The sequence below is a fragment of the Oxyura jamaicensis genome, chromosome 3, assembly GCF_011077185.1.
Source record: "Oxyura jamaicensis isolate SHBP4307 breed ruddy duck chromosome 3, BPBGC_Ojam_1.0, whole genome shotgun sequence".
NCBI classification, from domain to species: Eukaryota; Metazoa; Chordata; class Aves; order Anseriformes; family Anatidae; genus Oxyura; species Oxyura jamaicensis.
Window position 1 is genome coordinate 50,945,683 of NC_048895.1, and position 21,326 is coordinate 50,967,008.

Sequence of the window (21,326 nt, forward strand, 5' to 3'; positions counted from 1 at the left end):
CTGATCAAGAGATGGACCTATAAATGAGCAATTTGTAAGATTTTTAGTGTCTGAAGGACAATTTGTTAGCCAGAGATGTGGTGTGGGAGAACACTGACATAAAATACAGACTTATATTTAATAATTCGGAAGGAATTTTTGTGCGTTTCTTTTTTTGGTGTTTTTTTATATCAAAAGTGCGTGCTTTCAGTTCTTTAATTTTTTCCTTCCTCTTTCAGAAAATGCTGGGACAGAAGAGATGAGTACTCCCTTTACTAAGGCCTAAAACTGCCTGTTGAAAAACAATCCTGACCAGGCAATATACGAATGGCCCAAGGAAGCCAGCAAATTGATATTCAGGTTTTACATGACCTGCGACAGAAGTTTCCTGAGGTACCTGAAGGTGTTGTATCCAGATGCATGTTACAGGTCAGTGTTCCGTTAAAGACTGTATGAGTAAGTGATGGTACTTTAAATATTAACTAATCATGTGTGGGTGTCTGCATTGAAAGCAGTTTTTTTCATTCTATTGGTCTCTTTGAATGAGACAAATATACACAGCCAATTTATTTATTTTGCATAGTGAGCTAAATGTTAAATTGGCCACTCTTCTTCCATGTCTAGTCAGGGGTGGCCCAAGGTAAACCAAAGCAGCGAGTGCATGGAGACTACCATCTTTCCAATCAGTATGCTCCTGCCTTTTGGCCATCTCAAGAGCCAAAGCTGATTGTGGCAGAAAGAGAGATGCAAAACCAACTTGATACCAGAGGGGTAATTTAAAGCAGTGCTGCACAAAGGCAGTGTTGCATATACCTGTATTTTATATCACTTCTGCTGTATAACATCACATGAGTTACTTTGGAAGATGACTCAATAAGCCTGACCAAAACCTGAGGAAGCAGGACACAGGGACACCTGAATGCCCAGAGCTAACAAATGCTGATAGGCTTAACTGTTTTGCTTAAATGTGTTTGCTTTGCATTTCTGGTTATCCCAAAGTACCCATGCTGATGGGATTTTGTCATTATCTAAAGTATTCAGCCTTTGAGTACTCTGGATAATAGAGAATTGTGTGCATACTCATAATGATCAACAGTATAAACAACTTGACTGGGAGAAAGATGGCCATGAGTTCTCAGCAGCTGGTTGTCTCTGGACTATGGCTATGACATCTGTGGCTATGATACAATTATGATATAAAGAATGCTGGTTGTCTTACTTTTATATGTATTTTAATATGTAAAATACATATATGTATACACTTCATATGTAAGTATCTATAGTCACGCATACAAGCATACAAATGCAGTGCTGTGCCTGTTTGTACTGTTGGGGGTAGAAGTGTGACTGTGTCCATTGAATGTATTTTCATGACCTCATCATAACTCTGTTTGAAATAGAGTAAGAACTTGTGAAAACTGCAGTTCTTGAGAGAATCTTTTTTGATTTGTAAGAGGGCTTGTGAGGTTTCAGGCTTGCCCTAACCTTTTCTCTTTCATTATTTAGCTGAAGGGGATATTGAACCAGACTATAGATAGCCTGTATTTGTTCTCAGGATAGTACCTCACCATTTTTATATTAGCTCTCTGTAGGACTCATCTAATTTTTATACTACAAGTTTTTTATTCAAACAAGAGAGTTGCTTGTTGAGCAAGGTAATGGAGTAGACAATGAATGCAACAATTTTCACCTTTTGGGTGTAATTCTTGATTCTTTAAAAGCTAGTGTATGGCTCTTCAGAGACTCAATCTTCATAACACTGGATAGTGATTTTTTTTTAATATAAAAATGAGCCTTAAAAATCATATATGGTGATTAATGTTCCATATGTGCAATACTATTACACTTATTCAATACACTGGAAAGTTACTTTTTTTGTTAATAGTTGTTTATGCAAGAGCTGAGAGTTTCTAAGACTCACCAACAATTCTCTCAGGTTGGTGCTTCTTTGAAATTCATGAGCTCTGATTTCTTTGAGTCATCTTCTAGTTATGCTACTCTAAGATAGCCCTCTAAAAATAAAACAACCTTTTCAATCTGAGAAACTTTGTACTTGAGGTGGTGGTAAAGATTGGAAAGCAGAGTTTGAGGGTACTTTTACATGTATTTGCAATACTTCTGGAACGGTGTCTGCATCCCATGTTCTGCCTTCTAGTAGCTGAGCATGGTGAAAGGAATTTCTGATAAATGTGGTAACGGAAATATGTAGTATAGTAAGTACATTATCGGCTATAAGAAATGCTGCGATTTGCCTTGCCCCCCAGTACCTGATGTATCAAAGAGAAGCTATTTTTAAACCAGGGTGTATTTCACTGGAGAGAACCCAAAAGAGGCGAAGCAGTTACACAGTTCGAAGTGACAAGAGGATTTTATTACAATAAAAGCTTATTCAGAGGACTATGAACTGTGCAGGAATACTGTACAGATACCTCTATGCCCTCTATTAAAATAGCCAAGCAATATCATATCCTGAAACCAGGGGACCAACCAAAATCTAATAGGTGAAATGTAAACCTGTGTAATGTAGGAAGTTGACAATCTTGCTGCTTTCTTGGGCCGACTGCATTGAGTGTTCCAGAAAAGTTTTGTAACCCTCTATTCTTCCCAGCAAGCTTCCTGCATTCAACTGTTCCCTTCTCCTCACTTAAAGGAGTTGCTGCGACTTCCCCTCTCCGTGGACATTGTCCCCTTTTGTTCTGTTGTCCAGGGCATTTTATAGCCACCTGCTCCTCAAGTCTACATCCTCTCCTTGCTTCCTCATTTCCCTCCAACATTCTTATTCTTTCTTTTTTTTTCTTTCTCTTTCAGGGTGCCAACATTTTAAACTCAGTTGGGACATGGGCAGAGCTAAGATGAGGGGTATTGTTTTGCTGGAATATGCTCAATTCTGCCATCAACCGGTTCTCTGATCTGTAAAGAGCTAGAAGCGGTTGAAACTCTGCCTCTGCCAGCCAGAAGATGACAGGGGTTCCATGTGCCCCCGTTTTCCCCTTGAGTTCTCCAATTTGCTCATTGACGCCACTGAAATTTTGGAATTGATTGGATGCAGTCTCAAAAAAAAAAAAAAAAAAAGAAAACAAAAATTGTCCAAAGAAATGCATTCAAGTTGAATGTAAGGGCCTTGCAAGCCTGGCCTGTTCCTTTTTGGTTTGGTATTTTTGGCCTTTCTGTTAATAATTTTAATTCACTTAAGTTCATGCAAAATCTGCCTTTAAGATTTCTAGCTTGTTTTTCTGTGGCATCCTATCTTTGTCCCTTTTCTGGCTCCCTTTTGTTCTTTGCAATGAGTACAAGGCTATTGTTGTTATAGTTTCTTACCCACTGTTCTGTCTTAGTGTGATTCCTTTCTTCACTACTAACTTCATTTCATTACTTTGTCCTTACTCCAAGCTAGAGCCATTATACATAAAATCATTTGGCCCATTTTAATCACTCTCAAGACACTTCTGCAACAATTCTTTTATTTGACTGGCTAGTTAGACAGCCTTTAGGGAATCACGTTTTTTTCCTTTTTTAAAGGTGTCTTTTTGATGTTGCTTGGTTTTGGTGTTTTTTCTTTAAGAATTCAGAACTGCATCTGGCCTGTATCAACACATAGTTTTGGTTTTGTGGGTGGAGTTTAGGCTTGTCCTCCCACTTCTGTTATGTCCTTTCATTTTTTTTCTTTTTTTCAGATAGAGACAGTCTTGCTGTGTCTGCACATCTCTCTGAGCTCTTATCTCTTAAGGATGAGAGCTACTATGTGCTAGTTTAACAAAAATAACTGTTTGCAGAGCATGGTATATGAATTGCTTTCTTGCTTGTGTATTCTTTAACTAATTGATAATGTTTCTACTTGGCATGTGCATTTTTTCTTCCTTAATCATTTGTATTCTTTCTGGTAACTAGTGTTCTGTGTGTTTGGATAAATTTGACACCTATTTAATTTTAATAACACCTGGGCCTTAACAGGTGCTCTTCAAGTATTAACCTTTATTTTTTCAGGTGGGGGGCAAGGGGAGGGCACGGGGGGTGGTGTAAGAAAACGTAATATGGACAGAGCACAGTGTTCTGAAGTTATGCCACCAATGCATGTTCACTCTTCTAAAAGCCCTTATGTGGGGAAACTGTTGTAGAGATATGAATTCAATATTATTGAATTTGTGGAAATACAGAAGCAGGATTAACTCTTAATTTGCTTCTGAACTGTTCTTTAAAAGCAAAATAACCAGATTGTGGGTTTTGTTCCAGGTCATCCTATTACTAGTTTTATAAAGTAACTTTATACAAATAGAAGTACTTAATTTTTTTGTAAACAGTAGCTTAAAATATAAATGTCCCCTGGGTTTTCATTAATAGTTTCATCTTGCAAAAGGGTAATCATGTGCTGTATGTGCATAAATTGAATTTTTATGTTGCTTCTGAAGTCATATACTCCTGTACAACTTCTTTGGTCTGCATGTTTCTTCTCTGCATATGAATCACTTTTCATTTTCAGCAGGAGGTAGTGCATAACTGGTACTGAAGTTTTTGCAAGAATGTTTAAAATAATTGTGTATTTTTATTTTGGTTTTAAGTTATTTACCAGAAACATACAGATACACAGGTATTGTGAATTGCCTTCTGTCACTTTCTTCTCAAGCCGGAGGCTTGTCCTTGCTGCATATTGTGCTGAAATTGGGAAGGAATATCAAAAGTATTCATCCAAGATGTATCATGTTAGCTTGTCAAGATGTAAGTTGTCAGTGTCAGTGCTTCAGCAGCAATGCAGACCTCTGCCCTTGATGCCAGTGATGGAGTTGCTGTTCTCAAACTAGTAAGCTTTACATGCAGATCCCCTTGTGCATGTGTAGTAGGGATGCTGGCCAACTACCTAAAGCTTTCCATATGATGCTACATTGTTAACTTTTCAGTGATGATTTCATGCATATATTTATATATATCCAACCATTATGGTATTTTATCAGTAATGTTAAACTTTCATCTGTCTCTTATAGAATAACAATAATTTGGATGCCTGTTGTGCAGTTCTGTCTCAGGAGAGCACAAAGTATCTCTACGGTGAAGGAGACCTAAGTTTTTCGGATGATTCTGGGATTCCTGGACTACGAAATCACATGACTTCTCTTAATTTGGATTTGCAGTCACAGAATGTGTATCACCATGTAAGAGACGGAAGTAGAATGAATGGAAGTAGGACTCTAGCTCACAGTGTTAGCGATGGACACCTTCAAACCAGTCAGCCCAGCAATGAACTGTTTCAGCAGGAACCACAGACAGCACCTGCGCAGGTTCCACAAGGATTTAATGTCTTTGGAATGGCTAATACAGTTAGTGCTTCTAATCCAGGGCAACACCTTGGATTTCACCTAGGCAGCAAAGGAGTATCTAACTTGTCTCAACAAACACCCAGATTCAACCCCATTATGGTAACTTTAGCCCCAAACATTCAGCCTGGCCGCAATACCCCTACGTCTTTGCACATACATGGTGTACCTCCTCCTGTCCTTAACAGTCCACAGGGAAATTCTATCTATATTAGGCCTTATATCACAGCTCCTAGTGGTACAACTCGACAGACGCAGCAGCAGCCAGGCTGGGCATCTCAGTTTAATCCTATGCACCCTCAGCAAGTCTACCAGCCTTCGCAGCCGAGTCCTTGGACTACTCTTCCTACATCCAGTTCTACGCAACATACCTCATCGCAACACTCAACGCAGCCAAACCAGCAAGGCCACCAGACTTCTCATGTCTATATGCCTATCAGTTCTCCTACTACTCCACAAGCACCTATGATTCATTCGTCTGGTAGCTCACAATCCTCTGCTCATAGCCAATACAACATTCAGAATATATCCACAGGACCTCGCAAAAACCAAATTGAAATCAAACTTGAACCACCACAAAGAAACAGTTCCTCTAAGTTGCGCTCAACTGGCCCTCGCACCTCCACTACTCCCTCTTCCCTCAACAGCCAGACATTAAGTAGAAGTCAGCCCACTGTTTACATATCGGCCAGTCCTCCAAATACTGATGAAGTGATCACACGTGGTCAGCCTAAGGTCTACATTTCAGCAAATGCCACAGCAGGAGATGATCAAGTTGTACGGAACCAGCCCACGCTTTTTATATCGACAAATCCTGGAGTATCTACCACTTCTAGGAATATGTCTGGTCAAGTAAGCATGGGTCCTGCATTTATTCATCACCATCCACCCAAGAGTCGAGCAGTGGGCAACAGCACCACTGCAACCTCTCCTCGAGTGGTGGTTACGCAGCCTAACACAAAATATACTTTTAAAATTACAGTTTCTCCAAATAAGCCCCCTGCAGTTTCCCCAGGGGTAGTCTCCCCAACCTTTGAACCTACAAACCTTCTAAACCTTCCCGATCACTATGTTGAACCAGAGGGTATCCAGCATCTTACTGACCCTGTTTTAGCACATGTGGATAGGATCAGTGATGCACGGAAATTGAGTATGGGATCTGATGATGCTGCCTACACACAAGGTAATATTCTTAATGTAAATAGTAGAGATTTCAACCAGATTGTCAATTCAGTTTGTCGATTACAGAACACGAAGCAGTTGATAAACACTTGTGATGTTAATGTTATCTTCAATTTTAGCATTCTTGAGCGTTTCCTAAATAAATAAAAGGTCTATAAGCAAGTTGATCTCTTTTTATGGCAAAGACATGCAACTGAATATTTGGAGGTAACTCTTCTGTTTGGCTTAAGTAGATATGTTATCTGTTTAATGAAGTGGAGTCATAGTGTCTTTGTTTCTTTGTTGTTCTGAAGGAAGTGTCTAAGCTTGTTCAATTTGTCCTGATGATCTAAAGTTACAACTCTACCGGCAGTTTTTTGGATCAGTTCAGTTACTGTTTCCATTGGATTAAAAATTCCAATTTTTTGTGAATGTTATTTAAAAATCCAGAAAAGCAGACTTCAAAAGCAATTAGCAGGACCTAATGTGTGCCCAGCAATAAAATACTTAAAGCCTTGATACTTCTGTTACATTGTAAACTGAGATGGAGCACCACACCAAAGAAAGCTATTTGAAAGGATCAGTGGTGTAAAAGGGGAGTAAAACGTAATGTGATACAGCAACCCAATCTGATAATCGTTTTCTTCTAATATTTTTTACATGCTTTTCTTACCATCTTGATAGTTTATTAAGCTACTGTGGGCCTTTTGGATGAAGACCTTTAATGAGTTTTAGGATATTTATGCACTATTCAGAATGGATTGTCAAAATCATTTCTCAACTTGTTGGTTCTTTTTGGACTCAGCAAATAATTTGGCATTAAAAAACTGTTCTGTTCCATGACTACCCTAAATACGCTTCAGATTAGTCTTTGTGTAAGTACAGTGATGAGGACACTAAGGCTGTTGCACATCTGGAGTACTGTAGTAATGAAGAGAATTTAAAGTGATTTTAGCTTATGCACTACTTCTGGAGGCAATTATATTGTTAGTGAGAGAATAGCCCATCCTAACTCAAGTATCTAAAGGTTAGGTGTCAAAACTAAGTCATCCTAGGCAATGTTTTACAATGTGCGAAGAATTAAAGGACTTAGGAATGGGGTTCATATGTAGGTAAGTGAAACAAATGCCCTCTAGAAGTATTCCCCTTTCCTTACTCTTTCCTTTCTACTTTAGTTCTAGGTAACTTAAGATACCCAGAAATGAAGCAAGAGGAATGTCATCCTTATTACTGTGAACACTCTTACCTCCCGGGCACTCTGCATTTTAGGTGTCTGTTGGGGAAGGGTGTCCTCTCTTCTGTTCCCCTTTTCTGACTGGGGGACTGACTTGTGCCAGGTCCAGCTCTTCATCTCTTGTTCCCCCAGTAGCAATGGCTGCTCTAGACAGGCTTGCTGCTGTCTCTACAAGCAGTGGGTAGCAGCATCCACTTTAGCAAGCTGAGGCAAGTTTGTGAAGCCCAATTCTGCCATGCAGCCTTGTGTTCAAAAGTTTTGACTGGCTAATACAGGGCCCAATTGTTCCTGAAGCCAGGGCGTAGACAGTTTTTAGTAGTGTGGATGCGTGATGTGAGCTGGTGTAGCTTTTGTCTCAGTGCTGACATTGGAGAAATACCTTCCTTTTGTGTCCTTCACTAGTTTGTGTAAAGCACGCTCATGTTTCCCAAGCTCAGAAGTGCTTGGGACTTCTGGCATATGTAGCTCTGTTCTTGCTGTAACAAGTGCAGTATTTTTTATTTTTGTTATGATTTAATATTTTGAAAGTTGAGATGTTTATGACCGACTTACTGGTATGACTGTGATATCTGGAAATCCTAATTATTGCTTCTAGAGCTGGATCTTTTTCTTGGAGGTGGTTGGCTTTGTTTTTGTATTTTTTGTATATACTAAATGTGATTTGAGTTACTCGGTGCTTTCCATTGTGAGGCCATGTTCTAAGCTACATGTAGTTCAGCAAGGCTGCACAGAATCCATCCATACCAGGTGCTTGTCTCACTTTAATTTTAGCCAAAACAGATGAGTAGTTTCTCTGGCTCTGATTAGAGAAAAATGTATTTTCATCAACTTTTCCGTTTCTGCCCAGAATGCTTCGTATCTTGGCAGGGAGAACTAAAACTGTCTGGGGGTAGAAGAAATGTGGAAAGTAGAGTTGATTTGGTGTCAAAGGATATCTCTTTCACTTTGTTCCAGTGAAATACATTCATAAGCATGGTCCAGCCCGGGAGAACAGAAGGTGTTGGACCCATCTGCAAGCACTGCCTGGAACTGTAGTTGCTTTGGTGAGAAGCAGAGGGGGCTGATGGCAGGAATTCTCCTTTCTTTATTCCATCATCTTGGTTTCTGTTCAGACAGAAGTACGGCCATGACTAGAATGCCTGAACATGAGGATTTGAGCTTGTTATCAAAAGGACAGGGTGAAACAGTCATCTGAAAGAAAGGTGAATAGTGTGGGATAAGGATTTCAGGTAGGAGTAACAGGATAAATAGACCTCAAGTCTCACCAGCCAAGAGCAGAATGGCCTCTGGCCACTAGAGAGTACTGGGCTCGCTCAGAGCCTGGAGAAGGTCACGAACACAGTTCTTCTGCCGGCGTATAGCCATGCAGCTCTCTGGTAAAGCATAGGGCTTGTCTGCCTGGGAGTTCATCCATAACTACCAGTTAACTTGCTCTGATGTCCCACAAGAAAGTCAGTGCAGTTCTCCATGGTGGAGTTTATCTTTCCAGATTTCTCTTTAGGGAGGATTTTAAAAAGGCCAACACAGAAGGTGCAGTCCTGTATTCATACAAGTTAGAAAATCGTGAGTCCAAAGATAAATGAAGACATTGCAGAACCGAAGTTGCCCAAGGGACTTAATTTCCATTTTAATATTGTGTAGGCACTGCAGGCTTTTCACAATTGCATTTCTGGTTTTCTGCCATGGCTTCCTCTGCTGTTCTCTCCCTTAAGTCTCAGTGGGTAGCAGAAGGCTGTCACAGATTTTTGTTGAGCAGAGTGCCAGAAATGGAGGCTCTATGATGTGAAAACAAGTAGGGTAATGCTCAGATACTAATGCAATTAAGACATTGCATGTTACCCTGGAATATTAGGTTATCTCTCTGCAATTGACTTTGATGCCAAGGAAATCACTGTCAGCAGACTCTTCAGAAGCAGTTGCTAATTGTACGTTCCTTGTTTTCTGGAATTCCAGTCTGAGATCCTGGGGACTTGCTCATGGAAACGTTGACAGCACCCATCCACTAGCGAAGTCAGTAAGAATTAATAATGTTAGAAAAATCATACTAGAAGCATGCTGAAAAGGACAGCCAGAAGAGGATAAACTTTTATGCTGATCTATTTAGTATGAGTTTCCTGTATATACAAGAGTATCAATTCCATTACTTAGGAGATTTCAGTGTGTAATACAACTTTACTAATATACTTAACAGAGATTTCAGTATGTTATACAAGTGCCTTACAGATGACAAACAGTGATACTCATAGAAACTTAAAAGTCAGAGCTCGGAAATGCGTATGCATGCAGTCATATGTTGAACAGAGAGGCTAACCAATTATTTAGTAATTGCTCATTCTCTGTAGAGCTTTCAGCCTCTGTAATGGGCAAGCAACTGCTATCAAGAAAAGAAATTATATAATAATTTGTAGCTTTATATTGTCATACTGGAAAGTTTAATTAAGTCCCATAGTTCAATACTGTTTGGCTTTTAACTAAATGACACTTCCATATTTTTTTCTTTAACTTCAGGAGGGGTTGGTATACATAGTTACAGACTTAATCACCTGTACCAGGTGTATAGGTATTTATGTGGATGTACATTTACTTAGCAACTCTTGCCTCCGTGTTTTTTATGTAAATATATTAATTGCAAAACTAGTTTAGTAGCTCAACATTTTGCACAATTCTCACTTCTTGCTTATTGGAGCTTTTTAAAGTTTTCAAAAAAAAAAAAAGGCTGCAGGAAATTTCTTAAAGCAGTAAGCAGTCCTTACAGTTTCTCTTAAAAAAGAGAGATTTGAGATACAGCTGTGCCCCATGCTCTGAGTCCTTAAGTTCATTGCATCATGTGACACATGAAAACCTACAGCATTATATTTGGCTCTGCATATCAGGCATATGCACCCGCAGTGGACCTCTCGTTCAAAGCATTAAAAAGTTGAAAGGGCTTTAGAGGATAACAAAAATCAGTATGAAGTGTTGAAATTGCATGTTAAATAAGGGAAATTTGTGGAGCTTCAGGTACAGATTTTGAAAGTATGCATGAAAAGAGGTCTGTCCTCAAGAATTTGACGAACCTATTGCCGCAGAGGAGTTACATTAGCAGAATTCTCCTTTCCTCCACACTGTAACAACTAAGAAATTGAGAATGAAAATTCTTAGGTCTATAGAGTAGGGTGGAATCATTGTGTCCCTATATTAGCTTTTTTCTTAGATACACTTAAAATAACAAAAGACTATCTAAAGCAGTAATTGTTTAAAATTCACATTCACAGATGCTTTGGGAAAACAATTGTGTACGTTTTCAAACACATTGTATTCAATACCTGTTAAAAGGGTCTCTGGTGAAGGAGCGAAGATCTTTTGTCTTCCCAAGTTGCATGCTTCCTATAATTAAAATGGTTTGCAGCTGTACTGTGGGAAGTGCCACTGTTTCCTTTGACATTGATGTGCATGTTGTCAGAGAATGGAAGTGCACCGTTTGTGCCAATCTGCTCCATGTATAATGCAAAGCTGAAATAACTGAGGGTGCACAGTACCCTGTTCCCACATAATGAGAACATGAAACATGGCCATGAAATCAGTTCAAATTGTGGTACGCTAACAGTGAGTTAAGGAGGCAGACTTGGTAGTTCTTGTGCCACGGTGACTACAGTAAGTAGCTTCTTATTAAGGATGTCTGAATATGTAAGTGCAAGCATGAGCCTTTCTGTTTTGTACTTCAAGTTAGCCTATAGAGAATAAACTGGGATGTGCCTGTGCTGCCTGCACAGCTGTAATCCTATCCCTGCAAGTAACACAGGATTATCAAAAAAAAGACTAACACATTTCTCCACTAGACCTAGTACCTGAATTTCCTTTAATTCAGGTAATTTCCTTTAATGCCCTTTGCAGTTTTGTCAACAATTTCGGTAGCTCTGATCAACACTAGGGGGAGCTGATTACTTATGTTGCTGTTCTTCATTAATAAGTATTGGTGGGGGGTATTTGTCACCCCATTATTTTTCTACAGCTGCCAAATGAGTATTTATGCAAAATTGCTAAATTCTGTATGAAAACCACCACTTGAACTAATGTCTTTTCAGTTCCTTATCCAAGTTATTCTTAATAGAAGTTTAGCATAGCAATAGTAAATGATTATTTTTTGTTAATCATTATAGTAATTTTGTAATGTGCATTTAAAACAAAATGTTTGGGGATTTAAAACAGTAAAATAGTCGCAAAGTAGCCAGGAGAAAAAAATTGAATAGCGTCTGGAAAGTGATGTGAAAACGAAAATGCTGTGGGCATCCATCAGTGCTTTCTGTACCCTGTGCAATTCCATAATGACAACTGAATTTGTAAACCACAGATGTTGGGGAATATCAAAATGAGTTGTTTGCTTGCCCTTTAGGAGCACAGCTAGGGGGGAAAAAAAAGTATTCCAAAGACGCAGTCTTATTCAAAGCCTTGCTCTTGAATCCATGCCACGCCGTGTGTCCTGGAGATACTCTGATAGCACTCTTTCTCGCCTTCCACGTGCAGAACAATCGCTGCCAACCGACAGCCTGCATCTGTAGTTCTGGCAGGTCTGAAGAGTTCTGGGCCTGCTTGGTAGAGTGCAGCTGTGCTGCTGCGGGTCACATCCCAATAACCTGGCCTTTGAGGATTTGGTTCAGCAGTAATACCGAAGCAATGGAAGCAGAAGGGTCTTGTCTAAAAGTGGAAAATAAGTCTAGGAGGAAAAAGGCTTTGTGATCTCCCTGCAAGAGTAGGGTAGGGGCAAGGCAGTCTTTGATTTCCTTTCTGTATCATTGCAGCTACACTTCTGGCTCCTGGAGTTTATCAACAGAACAAAGTTCTTTTCCTCAGTTGTTTCTAAAGTCTGAGAGGGGAGGCTGTATTTTGATGCTACTTACCTGATAATTCTCAGTCTTCAACAAAAAATCTGTATCTTGGGATTTCAGTTGCAGTGCTTTTGCACTACATGAGAGCACAGCTGTACCTTCTACTGTAGCATGGCTTGTGGCTACCGCAAATAAAGGTGCCCATCTATGCAAACACTTCTAAACTGAACAAAAACAAGTAGAAACCAGTACAGCTCTGTCATTTCAATATCTTTTGAACACATGTGGCTTAAAAGCCTGGACTGAATCTGACTAAGGCCTTGCAGTTCTCTAACACTGTACAAAAATAGTTTGGCATGGTTCCTCCTTCTTTGTCTTTCGGAGGGTCTTCAGTACAGTGTGTGAGCGAGCAAACAGGCAGGAATTGCAATGGAGGGCAGTTCTACCTGCTGAAGATGTGGAAGGTTTCATGGTTTTGATGTGCCTTTTTTTTTTTCTGCTGCTACTACTCAGGGAACCTAACCAGCCAAATTAGTGCTTTGACCTTATTGGTACCTGAAAGGTACTGGTGAATCAAACCTTGTGTTCCAGCCAGTCGTGTTTAAATGCTTTGTTTCAGAGGCAAATTTCTACCTTTCTTTAATACTTTTTTTGTTGCTATTTCTAAACTTCCACAGTGCTGTAGTCTGCGAAGCTGGTCCATATTTACATGATTAGTTAATTTAATGGATGAACAGCTATGCAGAAGTTGAAACTATTGTTGAGTTTATTTAAAGAAATATTTCTTTCATTTGTATAGAAGGTGATTATTGGATTGAGCGATGTTATCTGCTCATTTGATGATATTTAACAGTATACTTATCTTTATTGAGCTAAACTCCTTAAAGATAAACTCAGTGTATAAATTCAATCACGTTCTTTTTATGTTCTTTATAGGTTTAAAAATACTTGGTTTAAATGCTGACATTGATGTCTCTAAATTAGGCCTCCTTAAGTTATTTGATGTATGAATAAGAAGCAGTGATAGAAATTAGAAGCTGAGCTAATGGTTCTGCACCCCAGTTCGGGAGTACATACATGGCATACAGTCCAGCCTCTGTGTTAAATATAACTGATGTTTACCAGCAGTATTGCTTGTAGTACTTTCTGTTTTGGTTTCGCTCAATGTCTCCTGCTATGAAAAGAACACTATTATGTTCTAATCCAAACAGTAATAAAAGTCCAGATCTCAGTTCTTACCTCGCATATACAGTGCTCTGCCGTGCAGTGCTCTCTCCGGAATTTCATTCATCCTGTTTCCTTTACAGTGACTGAGCAGAACACAATGCAAGGAAATGTTTGTTGGTGGTTTCTGGTAGCCATTCACGTAGATTTGCTGGGTTCTTGAAAAAGACTTTTACAGATCACAGCTAAATTTTGCATGGTCATCTATTACGTGGTATGACTTTCTCATTGTATTTGCTCATTGTCTGCAATTGATTTGTGCAGTTTCAAAAAATGTAATGTTTTATGGCAGAGACTTTCTTGTGAGGAGAATGGAAAAGCCATCTGTAGAAATGTTTGTCTATATTTTCCCAAATAATAACTTTCATCTTTATCTGATGTTGTCATATGAAGGATAAAGTAGATAAAACGGGACTTTATGTATTGCAGCTTTACTGGTACACCAGAAGGCCAGGATGGAGCGACTTCAACGAGAACTTGAGATTCAAAAGAAAAAGTTGGATAAACTAAAATCAGAGGTCAATGAAATGGAGAATAATCTGACACGAAGGCGGCTGAAAAGATCAAATTCTGTTTCCCAAATTCCATCAGTAAGTTGAAATGTCTGTAGGCTATAAATCTAAACCACAAGCATGGTCTGTCATAATAAATTAAAGGAACAGTGGCTTGTATATTGACAACATACTACTGATAGGCAGTACAGCTAGAACTAAGCTGGTGAACAGTGTAGTTTAGAAACTGAGCCTGCATTATCTAGCCACCAGCCTTTTCAGTTCACCAACTGCTCTGCAAAGTGTTGCTTTTAAAGGCTTCAAAGGGTTTCAGTCTACAACTTAAGTCATACTGCTTTTTGCACAGTATTTCTGTTCTTCGTGCATGTCCCAATCTCAAAGAAACTGACAAAGCTTTTAGTGCCAGATCAGCCATTGATCTGGGGGACCACTAGCTCTGTTCTAACGACAATCTGGAGTTGTACAGTCAGCTCTGAAGTCTGATAAGAGGAGTTCGGTGGGTCTGAACCCTTTTTGTAGGGTTATGATTGGACTGGAGCAAAGGTCATTGCAAGGGGAGGTTCTCTCATCTTCACTTCTAAAAGAATTAAATGCTATCTACCTATGTGTGAATGACAACTGATGATAAAATGGGAAAACTTAGTCTAACAAGCAGATTTATTTTTTCAGCTGGAAGAAATGCAACAGTTAAGAAGTTGTAACAGACAGCTGCAGATAGACATAGATTGCCTAACCAAAGAGATTGATCTTTTTCAAGCAAGAGGTACAGTATGCTCTTAGTACATCGGCAACTGTAAATGTTGATTTTTATCTTATCTTTTCACTGTCTGCATGTATCAAAAGTGGGTGTTACAAATTATGGGTGTACATACTGTTTGCAAAATCGTCAGTTTGAGTGGAATCATGAAAGTAGCTGTTTTAAGCCTTTTGTTTTTGTTGGCTTTGATTTTTCTTAATCCCGTGGTCATTCCCATCTCATACTTGGCTCAGAAGGGAGACTTGCAATACCGTTTATATAATAAATGCTGGAAAAAAATCTCTTTGGTCACTTAAATATCAGCGAAGAGGGGGAAGAAGTTCTTATAAATAACATAGTCATACATACATGTCCTTCTTTCCCATCTTCCGTTTCTGTCTTGTATTCAGCATCTCTAGTTAGCAACCAAAGTACTGTTGTAACTCTGTGCTCTCCTCTTTCAAATTTCAGATTCTATATCTGTGTTACAGCAAATTGGAGTTAGGAGTTCCTCTGAAGTATTGAATCCAAACCTGTATTATATACTACATAGTAGATCATACAGTTACAATTAAAAAGTCTCAGCTGAACTAATGAAATGCTCTTAAGTATTTAAGACTGGGAAAGAAAGTCATATTTAAGAAGTTTGGTCAGTCAGCGAAGAGCTGGGCAGTAGAAGTCAGGACTCCTGGATTTTGTTTCTGACTTCATTTTATATTGTGTATTTTAGGCAGTAAGTTTCTCTGTGTATTCTTGACACCACTAATATCTCATTCTGGTTTGCACTGACACCTTTATGTAAAAGATGAGTGAATCATAGTACTGTCTCTTGGAATTACTGAAAAAAATCGATATGCTTTCCTACTCAATTTTATTATAAAAACTATTGCACATTCTTCTTTTTCATTTTTAGGACCACATTTTAATCCCAGTGCTATTCATAATTTTTATGATAATATTGGATTTCTTGGTCCGGTGCCACCAAAACCCAAAGGTACTGTATTGGTAAAATTCGAATTTAATGCTAAATATTAATAATTATTTCCTTATATATAAATATTTCCATCTAATAAGTTCTTTCCTGTTATTCTAACTTAAATGTTGATTGTGAAATAGATTACTAGTGCAAGAGCATACGAATCCACCAGCCTATCATACAAGGAAATTAACCTCAGTTTTCTGTTACTAGTTAGCATTTGCATTGACTCACAAATCTAAATGTCTAATAACTTGGTACTAGCCCTCTTGAAAACACAAAGCTAACTCTAACTGGTTCATAAGCCTCTAATGTCTCTTTTGTCCTTTCCTTCTTTTCTTAATAAAATCTTAATAACATTCTTAACAAAATCATCAGTACTGCATCTTCATCCTTCATAAAATTTAATTTTCATTTTATCTTAAGTATGATGCAGACTGTAGACTTAGATCAGAGTTATCACTCTCCACAAAAGAATGAAAAACAATTATTTTTGGCACTGTGATCCATATAGCATTGTACTTCCTGAGGGAGGCTCTCTGTCATCTTGCAGAAGTTGCAATCAGGTGATTGCTAATAAGGTGTTCTCCAGCTGAAATAATTGGCTAAAAGACTTTACTGCAGTTGCATAAACAAGGAACCCTTAACTTCAGGAATCACTCTCCTCTCTTTTCATCTTTTTCATCTCTTCACTTAATCTTTTCTCTTCTAAAATAGCTTAAGGTTGTTGCCTAATATGCTATGGAAAAAGACGCACTTCTGTGCTTGGAAGGGTTGCTGGACAGCATGACAGAGCTGGGCTTTGATTTTTCTTTAGTGTGTCTGGTTATTAAGTTTGGGGAAGAACTCTCAATATCCATTCTAGGGTTAACATGTTAAATACATGAAAAGGTTGCAAAGCACTTATTTTGTAACATAAAAAATAATTTAGACTTTTCCATAGACTTCATACTTTGAAATCTTTTGCATGTTTCTTATGCTGATTAACTTGTAAATTTCATCTCGTTTTCCTGAAACAGCTCTGAGCTGAAAACCAGAAGGGAAGAAAACAGAGCAAAGGGATGGGAAACTTGCTTCTTGTAGTTTCATGCTGTTTTGGCTGGCTTACAATTAAGCTGTAGTCAAGGGGGTGGTAAAAAGCTTCCTCTGTCACTAGTAATAACTTTGCAGTTCTCAGAGGAACAAGATAGTTCTCAGTTACTGAAAAAAATCATCTCAAAATTCTTTCCATGCTGTTCTTGGTTAGTAACTGCTTATCTTATCTCTTTCATGTCACAGATCAGAGGTCCATTGTGAAAACACCAAAGACTGTTCCAGACACAGATGAAGATGAGGGAGCTCAGTGGAGTTGTACTGCCTGTACTTTTTTAAATCACCCGGCCTTAAATCGTTGTGAACAGTGTGAAATGCCCAGGCATTTCTGAGCCAACAGGCCCGTTATCTTTTGTAAAACCACAGCAAACGTACAAGGAACTATCCAGTCATTGGGGGGCAAAAAATGCATATATGTGTAGGATTTTGTAAAATTGAAGGTGTGATGAGATGGTGTTTTGCTAATGTTAAATGTCAGCCCACAGAGTTAGTAATACCTCAGTGTTGTGTCACAGGCAGTTGAAACTCATCGGCTGAATGGTAATCTGCTGAAAGACTCGGTTGCCAGCTGCCTAAACCATGTGCAGTATTACCAGTATCCCAGTAACACGCGCCGTGTTCAGTGCTTGGGTGTTGCCCATCCTCTTCTCTGCCCCGATGTCACTACTGAATTTTGACAGGGGAAAGGAACAGAGTGCTAGCGTTTTTTGTTTTCGGAGCTTTCAGTGAAACACTACATGCACAGAGGAAAATCTAAAAGGAACAAGGTTTAACTATTTAAACTGTTTGCTGCCACATAGTGCCTTTGATAAAGGGAGGAATTTCACAAAACAGTGGTACTCTTTGCCTTGTCTTCCCTGAAAACATCTCTGTGAAGCCAGAAATCAGTACAATCACGTCTAAAGATGAAAAGGAAAAACTGCATGCGTTGTCTGTACAATACACACAGTGAAATACCCCAAAGCTTTTCCTACTGTACATAGCTCTAGAGCCTGCTTTAAGTGATTTCTTTTCTTCACCTTTATTATTTTCTTGTACTTCTGTATGTATAGTGTAATAGTCTTTTTGTTAACTTTTTTCCCTTTAAGTGATTAAGCACGATCATGTCCCTTTTTTTAAGCTTTTATCTGAGAGAAGCGATGCCTTAAAATAAGAGCATTAATAAGAAACTATGCACAAAATAGCTTTCCTCTGCTCATTCTGTACATTGCTCTTGTAAATGCTGATGATCTGTGAAGACCTGCAGATGCAGCGTGGTAAAAATGGAGGAAAAGTTGGAAGAGTTATGCATATAGTTCACTCTGTACACTGAGTTTTACGGTGGGTGACACAAGGTAGCATTTTGTCTGGCATGAGGAAACTTTTTAAACTAAGAAACTTTCAACCCACCAACAGATCAGCATCCGAATTAAGCTTGCTTCATCTGCTGGGTATCTTGCAGACTCCTGAAGAGAGATTCGTTGGGGAAGTACACACAGTGCCAAAATCAACAGCAGCAGCATCATACAGCTTTGTTCAAGAACTTTAAATGCTTTCCTGTTTTGGCAGCCAGTTTCTAAGCCTGACTTTGTGGTGAAGTCTCATATTTATAGAAAACAAGGATAGCAATATTTAGGACAACTGAAATAAAGGCTGGAAAAGAGAAATCAAACAGACTTGAACACTGAAGCAACCTCAAGCATCTCTTTATGTTGATGATCTATTTTTTTAAGGAAAATATTCACATGATCAGGAATGTATGCAACAGATCAAGGAAATGGAATTACAGTACAGTGTGTATGAAAGACAGCACACAGGATCATGTAGCAGCACTTAGAGTGAGGCTGGAGGGAGTGCTAACAATGTAGCAAGAGACAAAGTAGACTGTCACCCACTGTAAACATTTGCCAGTGGACATTTTCATTAGGAATTTTACAAGTGATCTATGTGAATGCACAAAGGCCTTTGTTTTGAAGGCTTTGCATTTTTTTATGTGGGAAGAAAATGCCAATCCCAGGTAATTAGGCAGTAGACCCAAAGCACTTGCATTCAATGCATTTTGTCTATAAAATGAGGCCTTGTTTTTCAGCTTCATCTGCAGTTCTATGTGAAGATTGACAAATCAGTTTTTACCTGTTTATTAATAAAACCTAATTTGGATATCTTGAGTTGATGGTTTTGTGATTTAGCTGGGTAAACTGTCTTTGTAACAGATAAGTTATTTATAAAAATTAAAAAAAAAAAAATTATATTCTAATGTTTGTTTTTGTGATTTGTTTACCTATTCCATGCTGTGGAGTAACAGAATAGTCAACAGAGCAATAAGTATTAACAGTATTAAAAACAAGCTGATTTCTTATGACCACAGGTTTTATGTAAGCCTTTGATTTGTTGAATCTTGTATCTTGACTCCCATGTATTGTCCATTTTAATGGAGGGCAGGAGGGATAATCCGTGTGCTTTAAAGGTATATGACTTTTAAAATATTTTTTCTAATTCAGAATGAATTTTCTAATTCAGAATGAACAACCACTTTGTCCAAGGTAATATAATGAAATACTTTGTGTATTAAGGATTGCTATGCTTAAGCTGTATTTTGTTGCAATGTGTTTTATAGTAGATGTGGATGTGGAGCGTTCCTGGACATGTCTTTCCCACTTGGACCCTGTCTAGACAGATACTTGGTGTATTGGTACATGGGATTTCCAGAGACACATAGATGCTGTGCCGAAACATTCCTTAACATAAATTGATTAGCTGGATTGCCTCGTTCCACCGTGTGTAAAATAATGCTTGGAGTGAGGAGGGCAATAATTTAAACAAACGAACAAACCTCAAAACTCTGCTCTCAGCTGTGGGTGGAAAAAGCATGTTGGGAAATAGGTGAAAAGGAATTCTGCTCATCCTACTAAATGCTTAACTGATTATTTCTCTGCACTTATCTTACTGCTTATTTTCTGGGAGGAAAACAAGTCTGTTTAGATTGGAACTCCAGCTAGCACTGCTAGCCATCAGCACATTAGTATAAGAGTGTATCCAGCAGCATTTTCAGTACCTGATCCTGGGATAGAGGGACAAGAGAAATGACATCTCCAGTGTCTTCTATTCCACAGACTCTTACATTTGCCCTCAGGGGGTTTATATGCTTCTGTATTTCATGTTGTGTATGCCATTAGCTCTTGCCTCAAATCAACACCACTATATAGATGTATCAGTATTACATTTTTAAAGGGTAGGATTTTAAGCGTGTAAATTTTGAAGGCTGAAGTAGAACCAGATTTCACTACTGAATTTTCCCCTTTTCCTCCTAGAAGATAAATACGAAAGATTGGATGCAGTGAGGTTAATCTTCATCTCACGAGCGTCAGTAGTTCATCTTGGATACTGATAATAGGATTTTACATTTCTGTAATGTCTTTGGCAGGGATGTCTGTAATTGTGAGAACAAATAGATGAAATTCTTTAGCAGAAAGGAAGTAGACTTCTTGGCTTTTAGAGATGCTCCTGTTTATTTTTCATGACTGAAATATCATGTGGTCAAACTTCAAAATGAAGGCAACAAAACTGAGACTAAGAATGGTAACTGAGGTGCTGTTGCATGTCAGTTCTGTGGAGCTTGTTTCAGTTCACGTTGCCAGCTTTCTAGGCAAGTTAGAAAAAAAAAACATTTTTCTTCTGCAGTCACCAGCCAGTAGAGCTATGTTGCCCAGGAGTGTGGTGATATTTCATATTAATTGTGAGATTGAGTATCATCTGTCTCACCTAATGACTTTAAAACTGCATGACCAATGTTTGTGCCTGTCTGTTTGTATTATTTTTATTTTTGTGAATTTAAGAATCTATTTTTAATCTTGAAATACATACCTTCGATGTATATTGTAGATGCCCAGGGAGAATACATTTTCCATTTTAAGGAAAGTATTGTTACTAGTGCTGCATTTCTTGAATCATATTCATCTTTGTATGTACATTGGAGCCTGGATACAAATTAAAGGAAGAGTTGATTAAAGATGTTGAACAAGCGTATTTAAAAAACAGGTGTTTATGTATATAAAAATCTGTTATCTGCCCTTTTCAGTACATATTAATTGATATTTTAAAATTGGAGTTTTGCTAAAATCATGGCAGAAAGTTTGCAGTACACGTAGTCGACAGGATCTTTAGTGACAGGATCTTTAGTGATTCTTGTGAAGCCATGGTCACTCTTAGTAATATTTAGTTCTAATTTCAGATAGCAAGGTAATGCTTTGACTTAGTTATCTTTTCTTGATTGTTCAAAAAATACCTTTCCTTGTAACATGAACAGAAAATACAACGTTAAT

At 38.4% G+C, this 21,326-nt stretch overlaps 1 protein-coding gene across 3 annotated transcripts; it reads left to right on the plus strand.

Annotated features, from left to right (window-relative positions):
* Positions 1–218: 218 nt before the first annotated feature.
* On the plus strand, positions 219–21,013 carry TAB2 (TGF-beta activated kinase 1 (MAP3K7) binding protein 2). Of its 3 annotated transcripts, XM_035320913.1 has the most exons (7): positions 273–408; positions 2,788–3,091; positions 4,956–6,468; positions 14,139–14,299; positions 14,891–14,984; positions 15,871–15,951; positions 17,212–21,013. In XM_035320913.1, the coding sequence occupies exons 2-7, from the start codon at positions 3,023–3,025 to the stop codon at positions 17,355–17,357; spliced, it is 2,064 nt and encodes a 687-aa protein (XP_035176804.1). In that variant the 5' UTR covers positions 273–408; positions 2,788–3,022; the 3' UTR covers positions 17,358–21,013. The 3 variants fall into 3 exon arrangements, with proteins under 3 accessions (XP_035176802.1, XP_035176804.1, XP_035176805.1); XM_035320911.1 differs by lacking the exon at positions 2,788–3,091 and having other exon boundaries at positions 219–408; XM_035320914.1 differs by lacking the exons at positions 273–408; positions 2,788–3,091 and adding an exon at positions 4,015–4,774.
* The last annotated feature ends 313 nt before the right edge of the window (positions 21,014–21,326 follow it).

Excerpts from the sequence above, each read along its gene's own strand:
- TAB2 (XM_035320911.1), top strand. The coding sequence starts at position 307 with ATGGCCCAAGGAAGCCAGCAAATTGATATTCAGGTTTTACATGACCTG. Across the intron at positions 14,300-14,890 it reads CTGTTTCCCAAATTCCATCA|CTGGAAGAAATGCAACAGTT; the intron begins GTAAGTTGAAAT and ends TTATTTTTTCAG. Across the intron at positions 15,952-17,211 it reads GGTGCCACCAAAACCCAAAG|ATCAGAGGTCCATTGTGAAA; the intron begins GTACTGTATTGG and ends TTCATGTCACAG.